This window comes from Oreochromis niloticus, linkage group LG18 (genome assembly GCF_001858045.2).
Source record: "Oreochromis niloticus isolate F11D_XX linkage group LG18, O_niloticus_UMD_NMBU, whole genome shotgun sequence".
Lineage (NCBI taxonomy): Eukaryota > Metazoa > Chordata > Actinopteri > Cichliformes > Cichlidae > Oreochromis > Oreochromis niloticus.
Window position 1 is genome coordinate 11515782 of NC_031982.2, and position 17964 is coordinate 11533745.

General features: G+C 39.6%; 2 protein-coding genes and 1 long non-coding RNA gene across 5 annotated transcripts in view; 2 read left to right on the forward strand and 1 right to left on the reverse strand.

Annotated features, from left to right (window-relative positions):
• The first annotated feature begins 4361 nt into the window (after window positions 1–4361).
• Window positions 4362–6775, forward strand: LOC100694729 (uncharacterized). Its single transcript, XR_001223968.3, has 3 exons — window positions 4362–4829; window positions 5146–5474; window positions 5797–6775. It is a non-coding gene; the product is annotated as an uncharacterized LOC100694729 (long non-coding RNA).
• Window positions 6776–9898: 3123 nt separating this feature from the next.
• gdf15 (Growth differentiation factor-15) lies at window positions 9899–13900 on the reverse strand. The gene is made up of 2 exons (XM_003438005.5): window positions 11829–13900; window positions 9899–11305 (listed from the first exon to the last, which is right to left on the reverse strand). The coding sequence occupies exons 1-2, from the start codon at window positions 12163–12165 to the stop codon at window positions 10536–10538; spliced, it is 1107 nt and encodes a 368-aa protein (XP_003438053.1). The 5' UTR covers window positions 12166–13900; the 3' UTR covers window positions 9899–10535.
• Window positions 13901–15715: 1815 nt separating this feature from the next.
• The window catches only part of mast3a (microtubule associated serine/threonine kinase 3a), a 32014-nt gene continuing 29765 nt past the window's right edge, over window positions 15716–17964 (forward strand). For 2 of the 3 annotated variants that reach the window (XM_005476083.4, XM_013269286.3), the window contains exons 1-2: window positions 15718–16113; window positions 17418–17449. In XM_005476083.4, the coding sequence (XP_005476140.1) occupies window positions 16075–16113; window positions 17418–17449 (71 nt within the window). In that variant the 5' untranslated portion in view covers window positions 15718–16074. Of the gene's footprint in view, window positions 16114–17417; window positions 17450–17964 lie in introns of all 3 variants that reach the window. The other variant, XM_013269287.3, reaches the window with a different exon arrangement.

Below are 17964 nucleotides of genomic sequence, written 5' to 3' on the forward strand. Positions count from 1 at the left end.
CTACCTCACTTGCAGATTGAAATTCGCACGAAACTCAAAACATCTGGAGCATTAGTTTTGTTTTAAGGATAAACCCTCCTAATTATTGTTTCTTGTTCTCAGGCACTAAAGACACAGTGGAGCTGTTTCACCTGCCATTAAGAGGAGTGTAATTTGGTTGTAATGTAACCATGGTAACATAGGAAAAGAAGTGACTCCAGGGCAGGTGGAGGATAGGAGTCTGAGCACAGGATTATTATTATTTATTTATTTTTATTGCTCAATAAGCCTCCAAGGGGCAAGAGGCTTTAAGTTGGGCCTGTTTGTAATTCCCTTTTAAAATAGGGGGGAAATGCATGTGGAGGATTTCTGTATCCAGCTGTCCTTTGTCAGATATTGTTAATGTTTATCTAATGCAAACATGCTGCGATGACAATAACAGCCCAGCATGCAGCGACATCTCAGCTTTAGTGCACAGCTGAAAGAACGTTTCACTTCACTTTATCGGGCAGAGCTCAAAGTCTGAAAGTAATTTTAAACATCTACACCAAATTTCTCACTCTGGCTCCGTGTTGTTCACAGAACGCTGATGAGATGGTAACAGATATAAATGATATAGAGTTTAGTGAATCCCATAGTCTTTGATAAGTAACATTTTTCTGTCTTTCGTGCTTTGCTCCTTTAATGTAGTTAGACCTGTCCTGAAGCATAATGCTGACCCAACAGAGTGTACTAAGGAGGCAAATATTAATTATCAATAAAATAAGAAATGTTTTCTTCTTTTTTTTTTTCCAGGTATGCCAAGCCTGTTTAAATGTTACCAAATCTGCCTCTGAAACACCTCCAAAAACCTTAATCTTTTAACGAGATATAAAACATATGAAGACCATATGAACTAATGACCCTGGTCATATGAACTAGTGACCCTGGTCATATGAACTAGTGACCCTGGTCGGGTCACTAGTTCATAACTGGGTCTTGGTGGACAAATGGATTAAACTTTTGACTATAATAATATTCTATATCTGAACTCAGTCCATCTAGTAGATGAAGAGTTACAATGCCAATGCCACACTGCCTGTTCTCTATCAAGATGATCCCACACGCTTTTAATAAACTTGAGGTCCGGGCTCTGAGGAAGCCAGCCCATGACTGATAGTGTTGCATTGTGTGTTTTTCTATACAGATATGCTTTTACTGCAATGACTGGGTTTGGGGTCATTGTTCTGCTGAAAAATGAAATCATTGCCATTCAGAAGTTTTACAGATGGTATTGTATGGTACATCAAAATTTGATGGCAATTTTTTCCCTTCATAGGCTATTTCTAACCAAGATCGTTGGTTGACATTGACTGAAATTCAGCCCCAAACCATGACAGAGGCTCCACCGTGTTTTATAGATGGCTGTAGACACTGTTGCGCCTCTATCCTGTCGATGATTTAAACTAAAAATGTTACATTTGAATTCATTGATCAGACCTGTTGACTCTGATTGTCAGCTCAGGTGTTGTAAAATTTGGCTTTCTCTCTGTTTCCCTTCCTTAAGAATGGCTTCTTGACAGTTGCCCTTTCTAAAGAGGTTTTAATGAACCGTAGATGGATCCTCTGGACTGGACTGCCAAGGACCAGCTGTATCTATCAGTTCCTGTGTCAGGTCATTGTTGGATTTTTTTTTTTTAACTGTTTCGTAAGGTCATGACTTTCGGATACTGCTTATCTGCTGTAGATATTTTTGTTTTGCCTTTTTAAATTCCTGCTACTTCTTCTTTCGTCTTCCACTCGCCCAGTTTCCTCAAATTTTTTAAGGAAGCACTACACGACGTGTTGAGATATGCCATTTTTGGCTGATAGTGTTTTGGGAATCACTTTGTTGGAGCAAAATATTATTTTATCTTTATCAAACTGTGTTATCTTCGATATTTTACAGAGATTCAACAAAAGAAATGAGAAAAAAAATGGTTTTGTAACAGGCTGCTTGTAACAAATTGCCCAATTATTTAATTTAAAAGTGGTTCCTTGTTTTGTTGGCTGTTATGTATAGACACAACACTGGTTAATCCCTTCAGTTAGATGGTTTTTTGTGCTTGAATGACATCATCATGAATGATGTCACTGCTAAATGGCGTTAAAAGGATCTCCAAAAATACTACTGGACTAAAAAAGCAGCCAATTACCAGAGAAAAACTTTAAGACTTTCTTTCTGAAGAACTATCGCTCAAGACCACTTTAAAACTACAAGAACGTCTGGCTCCTTGGAAAGAAAATGTAAAGATAAAGTGAAAGCATCTTTTTGTTTTCACATAAAAAGTCAGGTCACCAAGGTGCAAAAGTAAAGACATTCTGTGCTTAAGTAGAAGTACAGATACCAGTGTTGAAAAATACTCCGGTAAATGTTGAAGTACTGATTCAAATTCTTCACTCAACTAAAAATGACAAATTACAGGCTGTGAAATGTACTCAAAGTAAGAAAGTAAAAGTAGCTCTTTTTCTACCAGCTATTTTTTGTTTTTTGCAAAGCTAACTGAACCTTGTGCTGTATTAATCTAATACTAAAATACTATCAGAAGATGGGAATAAAAACTTAGCTTGAATTAATTAATTAGAACAACAAAAACTGGGAAAACAAGTAAAATTTTGCTTCTAAACAGGAACATTGGTACGGTCAGGGGTTAAAGTGAGATTCAGTGGGTGGAGGAACTCGAAGAATCGGAATTAATGACTCAACATGGGAAAAAAAGAAGACAACTTGCAATAATTTCTACTGAGAGCACCAATAGATTTTCTTAACGAACATGCTGTGTCCAGCTGACCTGCTGCTCTTTGTAGATTTATACACCTGAATTAATCAGATGTCAGCAGATGTTTTTTAAGTTTCCCTGGCTGACTTCCATCCTCTACCACTGACAGGATACTGTCTATACTAACTTTTTACTAGACGCCCAATGTGCACCAGTCACACACACTTTAAACCCATCACAGTGCAGCAAACTAACCTGTTTATCCTGCACTAATCTGCAGAGGATGTTCATGCAACCTTTAGATAACACAGTTAGCCTACCTCAGTTTGTTTTGCACAATGTTTCACAATATGAAAAACCGTAATGTCACATATCCAGACCCAAGATCTGATTTAAAAACATGAGGACCTACATTTAAGCTTTAACGTTCCAGTTTATCAAAGACCACTGAGCTTGTTACCTTTAAATATAACCTCTCTTCTTCCTCTCCTGTCTTTCTTATCTTTCTCCATCTCTGAGTGCGGTTAGCTCTTTCTTTTCTCTCCCTGTCAAAAACAACAGCTGGACCTTTAGCTAGCAGATAAACTGCTAAAAAATGTTACTGCCTTTATGCTCACTTGTCTTCTGTGGGAGTAGTCAGATGCTGAAGTACCACAACTTATGGACATCTGCAGTCGTCCCGGTGCTGTACCAAAACAAAAGAAAAACAGAAAAAGAAAATACAACTCACTTTCACCACTCACTTTGGCACACGATTGTGCCTCTTTGGTCTTTTTATCCTCTGGTGACTAATAAGCGAACAAGATTTTCATGTGTTACTGTTTAGGCTTAGATTTGACGTTTGAAGGCCAGTGACCCCCTTAAATGCCTTAAAACCAAAAGTAACGAGTGTGTTTTGAAAATGTAAGGAGTAGAAAGTACAGATATTTGTTTAAAATTGTAGGAAGTAAAAGTAAAAAAAAAAACTACTGAAGTACAGATACCTGAAAATTTAACTTAAGTACACCAATAAAGTATTTGTACTTTGTTACTTCCCTCCTCTGCAGGTCACAAATGTCAATAGGGTTCTTCCTCTGGGTAACACAAAAGTAATCGAACAGTTATTGAGACTGACTCAGATAAACATTTTTAAAGCCTTGTCACAAGCTTGCACCCTTAAAGAGAGTAAATTGTCATGTAAGGCACTGCAGGCAAAGGCAAAGCAATGAACACTGTGTCCCAAGTGTTTGTGTTGATTCAAGAACGCAAATTTAAACTTGTGAGTGGTGTGCGGAGGTGTTTCAACAGAGCTTTTTAAGGCAGCGTGACCTTTGTTGGTCGAGAGAGACAAATAAAGGGTCTTCCAGTTGAGTTGGTTCAGATAGTGGCAAAGTAGCAGCAGAAGCTTAACGTAGCGTCATTAATTTACAAGTTATTAAGGTGTATGGTCAAAGATCCAGAGTCAGAATTAAAGTGCAGAGGTTATGAAGCATGAGCGTGTTCTGTATGTGGAGTCTAAGACTGACAGCAGGGGGAGGCAAAGGTCCTGTTGAACCAAGTGGCAGTTTTATATCTGGTCCAGTTTATGTCTGTTAGAGAGTGTGCTGGTAGCACAGTTTCACTTTAACGGCATCATGAGAATCCCTTATCAACACACCTTGAAGGGTTTACATCTGAGAGAAAAGGGAGCAAAAGAGTTAAAGTTGTTTTTTTCTGATAAGTTGAATCACACAAAAAAACGACTTTTCTGTTGGGTGAATTTGAGACTTTTTGGAAAGAGAAAGAAAGAAGTATCAATTTAACCTAAATTCTCTGCTGTTCAAAAGACAATATTCGTCATAATCAACCAAGTGAAGCTAAAGATGAAGGTACTTCAGTAGTCAGGAAGCAGGAAGAGTGTACGCCTGTTGAGTCACAAAGTTTACTATCACACTTTTTTTAAGCTCTTGTCAGCAGCTATCTATTTTCAGCCTGAGCTTTTACAGGAAATATTCTAGTTTCGTCTGTTTTGCTCAGTTCCATGATTTCAATAAAGGGAACTTCGACAAAGCTAGCGAACGGTGCTTATGATAAGCTACATGATTTCGCTCACGACGCAGACCTTGACCCACAACACTGAAGCAGCACTTCAAGGTAATATGAGTGTTTTTATTGACTTAACCTCTGCTGCTTGACTTGGCTTACATAATCATATTGATTTAACATGTCAACTTTGACTGTTTTGTTCATTTTAATTCATTTTTATTGTGTTTTTTAAACTTGTATTCTTAATCATATATTTAGAATGTTACATTTTAACAGTGCAAGGTCTTTAGTTTAGAATCAACCTTTAACTTTCCATCTCAGCTACACTGCTAAACACTGTCTTGTGCTGTAGTTTGACAGATTATCACATTATCGTTTTAGCCATGCTTTTTGAGCCATTTTGTTTCTTTATCCATAATTGCAGACCATGTCTACCAATGGCACAAACGGAACAGTCGGTGGCAGTTCCTCCAACTCTTCTACAAATCTAGGAGTCGGGCTTGGGGTCTTCTTTTTGCTGCTTGCGATCATAGTTGGTGTGATCATTTATAAATTCTACGGTATAATCGCCAATGTGATGCCGTTTAGACAAAGAACAGTGCAAGAAAAGGAGGATCACTCAGAGACCCCACAAGCAGATCCCCATGAATATACTGGTATGATTCGAGAGCAGTCAATAGGACAATCTCCTATCTATGAAAACCTGAAAACTCAAACTGGTGGCTACAACATGGCAGCTTCAAACCAAAGCAGGTGAGCTGCATTAACTGTTCTTTTGTCGTGTAGTTTTTTATAAAATGTATTTCTTGGAACACTTATGAAACTGCAGAAGCTCAAAAGCAACGGACGGAAGTGGATTAAGAAACGGTGTGTTTGTGTGTGTGTGTGTGTGTGTGTGTGTGTGTGTGTGTGTGTGTGTGTGTGTGGTGTGTCAGTTTCCCCATTTTGCACAATCCTGTTGTAATATAGACAAATACAGAAACCCAAAGACTCTTACAGTTTGGTTTCTATTTTGTTTCTCAGCGATTTTGCCTAACGAGACTGTTTTCCGTCACATTTACTGTTTTTTTCAAAGGTTCCCAGTCGAACCCGATGACGACGTGTACCTGCAGTGCGACGTCATAGATGAGGGAATATACAGCAATGACCTCATTCTCACAGACTGTCAAGAAGAAGACGTGTACGTTGTGCCAGATTAATCACGGGACACATTTGTAGAAAGGCCTGCGTATTTTGCTCCAGTTGTTGTATGCAGCAAGCTGTCTCGTTTGATTTCTGTCTCTGTTTTTGTATAACGATATACAGCTAAAAGTCAGCGTACTGCTACTGCTGCTTTTTGATACAGACTGACTGTAAACAGAACTTACTGGATGGTAGCAACATGTCAGTGTTATCTGTTATCTCCCATTTTGGAGGAGAGTAACAGAACTTTTTTTTTTTATTATTTAATCCACTCCCTCCTGGTACGATTATCTATGTTACACATCTTTGATTGCTACTATTATTGGCACATCTCATATTACAACCATGCTGGAAAACACTGTACAAATTTTGACAGCAGTCCAAGGTAATCAACTTTGTGATTAGATTAGATTGGTTTATGGCGTTCTCTTGTAGTTACAGATGAGGCTTTACTTTGACCTTTGGAGAGAAGTGTGGGCAGTCTATCTGAGTCATGTGTGTTCAGTATTGTCCTTTTTCTCTCACTGGAGATTCTTCACTTGGTCCTAAATCAAATCTAGAAACATTTAACTTGTGTTATGTTCTCAGTATTTTGCTAAGCCATGAGTCAGATGGCTACAGATACAGCAACCGGACCCTTGAAATTCCCCTTTCTGTGCAAAAAAGTGTAACTGCACACTGAATCCTTCAAATATCTTCATATGAGAAAAAAAGAAGTGCAGTTTCAACAGTTTTTCATCAGTTTTTCTGCCGGAGTAACAAAAAAATAATACTAACGTGAAGAAATAAACGTGTAAAATTACTGAAAATGTTCGGGCAGATTATTGCAAAGACTGTCCTGCAATAATAAAGCAAAGTCATTTTATTTTTTAGTTTTGTTGTTTTTGTTTGTTTGTTTTTTATTGTGGACTCGCTATAAAAATGCTCTCAATTTCTATCAATTAATTGTTTTTCTATAACTTAATTACTTTAGTGCAGTCTAAATGGCCATGGGGGAGGTCTTTATCGGTAGTTAAAGCTGTAAAACCAACAAAAATACAGCGAGAAGTCCAAAATCAATGCTCTCCTTCACATTTTCCAGTGGGGCCGGATTGGAGTCTTTGGCGTTCCAATTCTGGCCCCCAGGCCTTCTGTTTGACACCCCTGGCCAAACACAGGCTGCAGTGGTTTCTCTGAATTTTTTTGTGTTTGAATAAGGAAAACTATTTTGCTGACCAAGTCATCATAAAATTCAGCAGCAATTTAAACTAAAGGTCATCTTGTTATGGAATAGCAACCAGCGGCAACACCAATCATTTTTCATATCACGAACATGATATCATACTATATTTACCCTAGATAAAGAAATATGGGTGCTTTTAAACATGTTACCACGGACGGGCAGACACACACGGCACCCAAACTTTTCTCTGTGGTTGTTGTTGCTAAAGCAGATGACTCAACAGTTTGTTGCAGTTACACACAGACACAACTCTGCATGGTGAAAACATTACATGCTTTAGACCTGATAAACTTAAATAATGTTTCAATATACTAAAACTTTTATTTAAATTAACAATTAAAAAAGGACAAGAGCGTTAAGTGAGAAGCTCGATGGCTCCCACATGATATATTTCTGGGATTTACTCTGGCGTAGGAGTGTATAGGCAACCGAACAGATGTGTGGGATTTATTACTCCAGTTCATGCTATCACACTACTGAGATAAGTTCATGGAGATAAGATGCAAAGAGCAGAATTAAAAAAAAAATTCTTATCACTTTCCTTTAAAATGATAAGCCAATATGAGGCTTTACAAACAATATATTAGAAACCAAAAAACTCATGATTAGTAGTAACTGCTACAAAAAAAAACACGTTCAAACACTAAAAAAGCAGAAAACATGTGGTTTATGCAAAGGCAGGAAAAGATGCAATGGTCAGCACTATTTTATCTAGTCTGTGGGTTGTCGGCTTTTTCGGACGGGAGGTCCAGAGAGGATGTGAAAATCTGTCGTTCTTTTTACAGCTCGAGCCCAGATCTGCATGGATTTCAGAGAGCAATTGAAAAATGAAAGCCACAGAATAACAAGTGAGGTTTGTGATTGTGTTTGGAGCGGTAATGTGTGAAAATAGACTGGGATGATTATTTTTAGCTTTGGTTCCAGTTATTCTGGCGTTAATTTCGCTGATTGTTTTCCAGGTAGGCTATTTGAGGATCCGAAGGAAGGGAAAGCCCAGACAAAAGCCTGTGTGTCTCAGGCCACGCACACACACAGAGCACGGTTTAGTAAATGCTCTGCTTGCTTGTATCGTTTGGGTGGAATGCAGCTCAAAACCTTTCAGCACATAAGAATGAATGGCTTTCCATCCATTCACACACGACTGTGTAGCAACCCTGAAGATGTCATCTTTGAAACAAAGCGTTAACAGGACAAAAGCAAAGAAAAGAATGAGCAGTGACTCGATCGAGAGGCCTCACAGATGTTCCAGTAGATCTGCTTAATCATCTATTAACTCAATGAGCTCAGTATGTCCCACTTTTTTAAAAAGCTCAGTCTATCGATCGCAAAGCAGCATGTGCTCCTGTTTAACTGACCTTTATCCCTTTCGAGATAAAAAAAAAAAACTATAAAGCACTTATTACAGCCAGTTGTGTCATTTCTTGGAATAATTAAACTATAAATACTTCAGAGCTTACTACAGATGTCAGTTTGCTCACTTTTTACCACAGCCTCTGTTAATATTTCTTTTTCACCCTAAACCTTGAGCTGTAATTATTAATTCAGGGTTTTTTAAGCTTCTTTTAAGTTATTTTTCAAGTTATTTTTCTTGTTTCGATCATCATACTTGGCTCTGCGTCTCTCGCGTCCCCATTAAATCTTTTACTAAAAGGAAAAACTCATCTCAGCAGCATTTTATTACCAAATATTGCAGGTAGAAAGCTTGATAAACTGATGATTTGACTCCTCTTCACTCGTTCACATGCTGAACAAAAAAAAAAAAAAATCAATTTAAAAAATGGAAAATGTTTGTTTTTCTATCAAGACATTATCCATTTTTTAACAGATTTTTTTATATAAATATCTATAAAATGCATTTTCCTTGTCAAAGCAAACTGGATTTTATATTAAGTTTATCCCTTATGTTGTTTAACAAGATGACACTAAACAGAGCGCCAAGGTCATTAAGGAGAGCTCAACACTATCTCTTCTTTACAGCCTGATTTCTCTGGCACGCCTTGACCTGACTAACCTGAAGTGGCTGATAGTGTTTCTCTACAACTCCTTCTGCCAAAAAAAAAAAAGTTTTGCTGCAGTTTGAAACGTAAATAAAAAACATAATCCACTGACCTCCAGATCATTAAGTTAATGGACAACATATGACTAAACGGTAGTTTTCCATAGTTTCCACTTAAACTGAATAGTGATTACATTACTTGTGTGGTTATTCAATCACTTCAAACGCTTTTTTTGATATTTTGATGTTGAGACTGTCAACACCTTTGGCCTATAAAAGAAAAGAGATGATGTCTTTTTTTAATATTATCTTTCTATTTCATCTTTTATCTTTTCTAATGTAAATACACCTCTTTGACAAGCCCTGCTCCCTTTTCTTTCATCCTGACCGCTGTGAAGACAAGCCTAGACAAAAGCCTTCAGTCAGGCAGCCCCCGCACACTTGTGTGGTGCGGGTGCCAAAGGGCGGCCCTTGCTCAGTGCTAACAGAGTGACATCATCGTGGCTGAACCTTGTGAGCCTAAGGAGGGATTACGAGTGACTAGCTCCGCTGACAAAACCCTTTGAATTTTACCCGTGAGCTATCCGAGCCAAGGCTGATTTAGAAAGCTTTTGTTGGTATTTTTTTTTTTTTGTATTATACTTTGTTATTTGTACGACTTGCATAGTACATTATCAGTTTGACATTTTGTAGCAGGGGCATGTTTGCCCCCGTGTTGCATCAGTTCTTTAAACAGGTGGCTGGGAACTGAGACACCCAGCCGCCTTACTTTCCAAATGCCAAGTATTTTCTCCTAGGATTTCAACTTTTTATTTTTTTTTTTTCATTTCATAACTTGCCAACTGCCTTCGCTAGATGAGAGATCTGGACTTCAGGCAGGCTGGTTAAGTAGTTGCACTCTTTTACAGTGGAGGCAAGGTGTTACAGTGTGCGTTTAAAGGCTCATAGACAATGAAATGTAAGAAAACATACTTTTATTATCACAACTTTAAGTGCAGCAGTTCAGCATAAGCAACATTCATTTTGGTATTTCCATATGAACTGAAATGTATAAGACATCAAACAAAATACAAAAAAAAAAACTCACAAAATCAGAGAATCCGGTGCAATTAAATATTAAATAGTACTAAACAATAATGTAACAAATCAAAAACAAGGCAACACAAACAGTACCATAAATAGACTTAAATAAATAACTAATAGAAAATGTTTACAGGCACACGTCTATCCGCTTTTTAAACTAATGGATAACTCTGATTTTAAATGTAATTGCTTCGTTAATACTCATTGAAGACCTCCGTTTTTTGTGTTTTTTTGTATGTAACGCTTTAAAAAAAAAAAAAAAAAAAAGACAACACACTCCAGAAAATACACTTCTTTAAATTTTGAAGAAGTGGTTAGTTGCATTTTGTTCTCAGGCACAGTAACATTTACTGACAATAAAGTCAGTGAAAGTAGTCAGTGTCAGTTTTCCCCTGCTGTCGTAGTGCATGAGGACCATGGGCTCGTAGGCTGCTGGCACACAACAGGGGTGAGGTGTCCCTCCTTTGGTGATCTGGTGCAGCCGAGACTTGACCTGAGTGTGCATGCTTGCCGGCTTGTAGTTGTGGGGGCAGGTGCCATCGCAAAAATGCATGGTGTATTCGACTGGGGCTACAACCCAGTCTGTCCAGCCGATGTCTTTGAAGGACACCGTGACTGACTTCCGGCAGCACCATCCTGGTTCATCGCAGTCATCTTGCTTGTTGGAGCGACGCTGCCTCGTCCTCTGGTTGGCTTGCGTGAGGTCTAATTCCAGAGAAAAGGTCGGCTTGAGGGCCTCTCTGTTAGCCAACCGTACATCCACAACCAGTGGCTTCCCATTAGTCCCGAACCACTTCTCTACCTCTGGGATGATGTCCAGGTAAACATCTTGAATGTTTGAGATATTAGTTTGGGCTACAGAGTCAGTCCAGGCAGCTGGCCACACCGCTGGCTTTCCCCCATTGACTTTAATTTTAATCTCCTCCCTTGCTTCAGGCCTCACTGAAGTGAGTTTACCCAGAACCTGTCTGGAAATCTTCAGCTTTGCTCGAGCTACAGTCAAGTCATTCTGAATATTCGTATTCTTTTGGAAAACAGCTCTGTACCACCGCATGCTTGGACCTGAGTGTGGACCCCTCCGAAGCGCTTTTACTGGTGAAACTAAAGAAAAACACACACACAAAAAAAACAACAAAGAAAATTAGAAACAAAGTTGTTAATATTCTTTGATTATTACATTGTGTCATAGAATAATTGGGAAGGGGGAAATAAAAGAAATTCTTTACGAAACTCTCCTGTAATTGGTTGTTATTGATGACACTAATAAAATGTCCTCAAAGTATAGCATTGTGTACAAGGTGTGCCTGTCACGCTCATGATTTCTAAAAGCTTGGAGGAATGTGTTTGCTTTTTTACACCACTGTTTCATGGCTATAGATTCTATTTTAAGCTACATCAGCCTTTATCAGGAATGTGAACTATTAGGAAAGATATTATTCATAGTATTCGTAACCACATTACTATAGCAGGTTTTGCAAGTACACAGTGTTAAACCTAACTATAATAAAGCCTCATTGTCTTCTTCTTGTAATCAAACTTTCTAACCTGGCTTTTCACATCACTATTACAGCGACTATATAAGGCTCAAGTGGGCGGCCCCGTCTAACAGAGTTCTCATCTGTACCTGGAAAGAGCACAGTGGACATGGTGGATTGCGAGTTTTCCCCCATTGGCTGGCTGGAATTTCCTCTTATCTCCCTTATTTTTCTCCTGTAGAGCTGATACATCTTCCTGAGCTCCTTTTTCGAGGCCTTTTGGGTCGGTCTGGGCTCCACGTCCATACCCAAAGAGCTGAGGATCCCTGTCTTCACAGCCTCCAGAAGCAGAACTGCCTGGCTGTCCATCCTCTCCGTATCAGGTGTGTTTTCGTGGGCCTCGTGAAGCTGGCCTTCGCCTGAGGTGGAGGCGAGGAGCAGCAGCGTGCAGGTGACGAGTGGGAGAATCGTGTGGGAGATGCACATGGTGAGCCAGCCGGGTAGGTCTGATTTGTGAGAGCAGCAGCAGTGAATGGATAAGGTTTGCCTATGCTATGAACTAAATTCCTGGCATGCCTTCATTTATAGTGCTCCTGTGTTGCCACACCCCTGTTTGGTCAGGTGAGCCTGTGATGGGCTCATCGAGAGCCATATGTCATAATATGGTAGCGTTTTGTCTTATGTGATAACAAGATGTCAACTATAATATCAGAAATGTAAGAAAGACAATTTTTAATCGTTTGCATGGTTTTTTGTTTTATCAACACACAAAGGGAGGCGACAGCAGAAATGGGATGAAGAGATTTTGGGATAAGATTTGGTTACGTCCACCTCAGCATGATGAAGCATTTGAATTTCCAGTTATTCATTACTTTTCACAAATAAATGATCCACGCGAACCACTTCGAAGAAGTCCAACAGAGTTATGCATGTGATAGTTTAATGACCCTCGCCAGTCTGTGTCTAAATGTTTTCAATGCAGCTGTGCCCAGTACAGTCAAAGGTCAAAAGCAAGTTCCAGCTGATGAGAGATTCACCTAACACGGAGCTCAAAACCTCAGCTGTCCGAGCTGCTGGCCATTATCTGGCAAAGCCGATTACACATTTTCAACAGACCACATGCAATTAACAAAGGGATACAGTTTATTACGTCTATATCAAGGCTCTTAATGTCGAGCACCCTAGAGAGTAAATGTCTCAAGGTTAGATCGAAGACAGATAAAAGAACAAAGAAGCAATCAATGTCAAAACAGGGAACTTTCTTAATCTGCCATGACAGCAATCATGTGGTCACACAATAGACATAAGCTTAAATGTGTATTTTTAGCACGAAATGGATCTGCATATCTGATCTCAGCCTCTTCTGTCCCCTGCGTTGAACAAGAGAGCAAAAATGCTGCAGTTTCCGTCGCTGGTGATTGATAGGACAGACCAAAGAAGTAAACAAATACATCATGGAGCTCTGCCAAGACCTTATCAGCATGTATAATTCTCACTTCGGTCAGTAATAAGGGTCAGTGCACTGCCAAGCATTCTCCCCACCCTTATAATTGCGGAGATGTGTGCGACTCTCTAAACAGTGAGTCACCAAGGTGATGAAACAATCATGTGCTTTCCCAGGTGAGTTTTTTCCGGATGAAAGCGAGTGAAAGGTGTAAAGTGACTCACGCTGAACTGACACCCTGGTTTAATCTGTCATTAAATGTTTACGGTCTTCTCTGTCTGTCTTCATCTATTGTTAAGTGAGATAGAAAAAAAACCCTCTGACTCATTTTGTCAGCATGACTGAGGAGTTTCAGAGTACTGACAGTGAATTTCATGTCACACACTGCCCAGACCTGATGCAAAGTGTCATCAGACAAGACCAAAATGATGTAAAAGTATGTGTGTCCTTCTGTGTGATATATATACACACACACACATATGTGTCTGATGACACGTTGCATCAGGTCTGGGCATCAGGTTCGAGCTGTGTGTGCGTACGATGAAATTCACTCTCAGTACTATATATAGCTATATTTTACATAGCTACATATATATAAATACATAAAATGTATTTGTATATGTTTTACAAACCCTCCAGGCACAGAAAAGTTTAATTCAGCAGTAATTTCGACGGAACTGCACCCATCTCTCTTTTTGTTTGAAAAAGTTTTCACAAACAATGTGACAGTGGATCATACATGTATAGATAGATAGATAGATAGATAGATAGATAGATAGATAGATAGATAGATAGATAGATAGATAGATAGATAGATAGATTTTAATTTAAAAAATAAATAAATCATGTTAATATTTCATAACATGATTTATGACAGTAACCCTTGTGGTGTCCTCTGGTCAAAAATGGTCCCTAGGTGAATGGCAAACAAGTATATGGGAATCCCGAGGACACCACACGGGTATTAATAATCATATCTGTAACTGAAACCAGTCCCATAAGAAAACGTGGTGAAGTTTTCAACTTCTGACAGCTTGCGTATTGACTTACTGCACCGTGGCGCCCCCTCGTGATCGTAAAGCTACACTACAGAATTTAATTAGCTAAGTGAGACTGGATTTGGTCAGGAGAAGGAAGTAATTGTTAGCATAAACCTGAACCCAAAGTTGAGCCAGACCAGTATTACAGAAATGCTTTCTGTTCCAGATGTGAAATGTTTGCTTTATCTAACATGTCTGGGATTTTTATCTCTAAACTGAGAAGCAAAAACCAAACTTCACAAATAGTTTTATAGACAAACTTCAGTCACCTTTTCTTTTTCATTTTTTTTGTTTGGTGATAGTTGTTCCGTGTGATTCCCAAACTCCTGAGTGTACGGGAAGTTTTATCTCTTCCTCTTTACCTTTCCTTTGCAGTGAACAAAAATAAACTGAGACTGAGTAAAAAGAGATACGGATGACTGGTGCAGTACAAAGATGACTTCGACGGAGCTCCAAACGCTTTCACGGTCAGTTTGGACAACAGGCCAATGCGCAAGAGGAATTCTGTGTGTTTCCAGTTAAATTAGATTCAAAGAAAAATGAATCAGGTGAATACAACAGCAGGCCGAGCGTCACAGGGAGAATCCACCCATCTTCAGTGTCTCATGGTTGGAAATCACTTCCTTGTAGGATTATGGTGTGCTTAGGCTGTAGTCTTGTTTGCCGAAGAGAACAGATTTAAAGAAAGGCAAACAGAAAACCCAAACACATTACTGTTTGTCTGTGATCACCATGGCTGACTGGCCGCAGAGGTTTAAAGTCAAAGACTTATAGAACACGAGGAAACAATTTCAAAATATTTAATTCAAAGGTCTAATGCTTTAAATCTGCCACAAAAATTCTGAAGCACATTTAATTTTAAATAAAAAGCTGTTTCGAACAAATATGAAAAAAAAAAAAATGTGAATATGTTTTAGTCAGGTTTTCACACCTTGCCTCCGTGAAGCAATCACACAAAGACAAAACAACACACCATAGTGTCAGTCACTGTATTCAGTCACTCAGCTGAAAAAAACCCCAAACTTCATTCTGACACAGTAAGTTTTCACTTTTAGCTGTTTCAAATCAACAGTGAACTTCACGGGAGAACAAGGAAGGGTTCACATCCCCTCCCCTTATGTAAACTCATGTGTTACATCACAGGAGAAAAGATCGACCATTGTTTTCTATGAAAAAAACAAAAAACCCCAAAACAAAAACATCATAGTGTCACTGTGTGACAGGCACAGATCAGTCCCCGCTGTTCAGCTTGACTTGAGAGCTCAGTTGTTGCGCATCCTCTCACTATTAAAGCATGATTCCTCCAGGCACAAGCTGTTATTTGGCATGATGGTGTTTTTTTTCCTTTTTCACAAGCTCACGAGAAACATCCTGCGTGGATGGCAGCATGCGGAAATGAATGGAGTGCTCGTGTTTCATGGGAATTTTGGTGGCAATAAAGAAACGTGTCTGTTTCACACCTGTGTTGAATATTCATAAATTGTTTTTATTTTTATTTATTTATTTATGGGGGGTGGGGGGGTCTTGGGTTCTTATGGGTTAAAAAAAAAAGGCCATTTAGCTGCAGACAGTAAGGCGGTCAGCTTTTTGACAACTAGATGACAGAACGTCGATAACAGGGTCAAAGCGCCAACCCCTCTCTTCATTAATAAGGTTAACAGGCTGCATCTCTTCCCGGTCGGGTGATCAGCTGACTGGAGGACTGGTGGTGGCCACCTTTTGTGGTAGGTCGTGCAGCTCTCCCAGGGGAGGAGAAGGAGGAGGAGCAGGAGGAGGTGTTGATGGTGGTGCAGTAGAAGCAGCAGCAGCGGGAGGGAGGAGGACTGTATCCAACGCTCCCGGGGAGAGGACGGAGCGCAAGAATGGGCTGACTGACCGGGGATCCGCCGTGTGCTTTCGTTGTCTTCAGTGATGGATGAGCCGAATATCCTGAGACGCCGCGGTCTACAGGTAAACGGAGGCTGGCTGTCATGACAGCGCGCGGTTGTGGTCGTTTCTGGGGAAACGAGATTAGATCAAAGTGATGAGCCATTTGCCGACAATGCAAAGCATTGATGTCAGCTTGGCTTATGTGGCGTGAGCTTATTTTCCATTAAAAAAACAACTTTCACCGTTCCTCTTTAGATCTGTGCTTTATCGATTAGGTTATGTGGCATCGTTAGAAATTATTATGTGCACTGAGCATCTTCCCCATGCCCCGTGGGCATCCTTTCAGAAAAGGTGGAGTCCCACGAACCGTAGCAACGGGGACACATAATAAATTTTATAAATGTAAGGTGTGTATATCTGACCTGACCTCACTACTACTTAGCTGTGTGTTTATTTTGGAGCTCTTTCTGTGTGCTTTGGACAATCTGGTTGCCTTGGTGATCTGGAGCACAAAAGCCAATGGTTCCTGGAAGACTGTCAGAAACATCTTCTCCTGGGTGCCATGTTCATTTGAGATGTTCACGGCTAGAATAATTAAGTGTTTGTTTTTGCTCCATTCATGTCTGTATTTTCTGAATTCATTTAGTAGGCAAAGCTGCATTGTGTCCACCCAGGGTCTGATGAAGCAGTAACACTGATCATCAGTCCAAACTGGGTGTTTCCATTCCCTTGTCTCTGTTTATAGTAACTGGCCTTTTCCCACCTTGCATTCATTGAATTTCGATGAAGTGAAGCCATGCAGCTACAATGAAAATAATGGTCATGGTGGAAATGCTGTTTCAGTGCACAGTTCTCCCTTTTTTAAAACCGTCTTTATAGTCACTTTCTCAATTTTCAGACCGTTGGAGGTAATGAAAAAAGTGCAGGTAGTCTCAAATTCTGTGCACAGACTCTCTCAGTGTGACACGGTGCCACCCTGTCCTTCAAATCCTGACTGGCAAGAGCAGTTTTACAGTTTTAGCTGAAACTCACGGGCCGAGGATTTGCAATTAAATGGCTACAAGGCCCACTTGTCATTGCCAGAAACTAGGCCATTCAGCAGCTAATGATATTTACATAGTGCCGATGAAAAAATAAATAGGAGTGACACAAAACAAGGCCACCAGGAAAAACAGCGTTATTATTAGCACCTTGTGACTGTAAGAATGAAATGTACTCCATACCAGTGTATTCAAAATGATAGGTGTCCTCCTTGACAGGAAAAGAAGACCTTTAAGATGGTGATAACTGCATTTCAAGCCAGTGGTTTCAGAGCAAAGGTGGAAGATGGCCCCACCATCACCATCACATTTTTCTCAATTCAACCTTTCCCTCTTCTCTTATAGAAAGAACTGAGTCTTCCTCGCAGGGGAAATCTGTAAGTATGTCATCTGGGCAATTCTGTGCATCTTTCCCTCTTTGTCCCCCTTTTGCACCTTTTTTTGTACCTCAAACCAGACCAGTCAGTTGTCTGTCACATGTGGGCTTTATTGTGCATGCATGCTGCTTTTCCTGACGGTAAACATTTACTTCTTCAGATCCTGAAGTGCAGGAACTTCTTAAAGCACCTAAGAAATTTGGCTGAAAGATAGAGCAGGCTCACCGCCCAGACTGGTTTTATATAAATGTTAGGAGGGGGGAAACAGAGGAGGAGAGTGGGAGACATTGTAGGTCTCAGTGTGAGAGAATCAATTAAGCCACTTCTTCTTTTACTGAAAGAATCCAGGCTTTGAATCTGTTTTTAGTTGATTTAACATCCTAGTGCCTATATCATTGTATATTATTAGCTGAACTGAGCAAGCAAGCTGAGCAAGTTCTAACAGGTAACTGCTTAGTTGTGACTGTTTATTTATTTTTTGGCAAATGTTTGACCTGCACAAAATTCATAGGTTA

Excerpts from the sequence above, each read along its gene's own strand:
- gdf15 (XM_003438005.5), bottom strand. The coding sequence starts at position 12,165 with ATGTGCATCTCCCACACGATTCTCCCACTCGTCACCTGCACGCTGCTG. Across the intron at positions 11,306-11,828 it reads GTCCACTGTGCTCTTTCCAG|TTTCACCAGTAAAAGCGCTT; the intron begins GTACAGATGAGA and ends GTTTTTCTTTAG.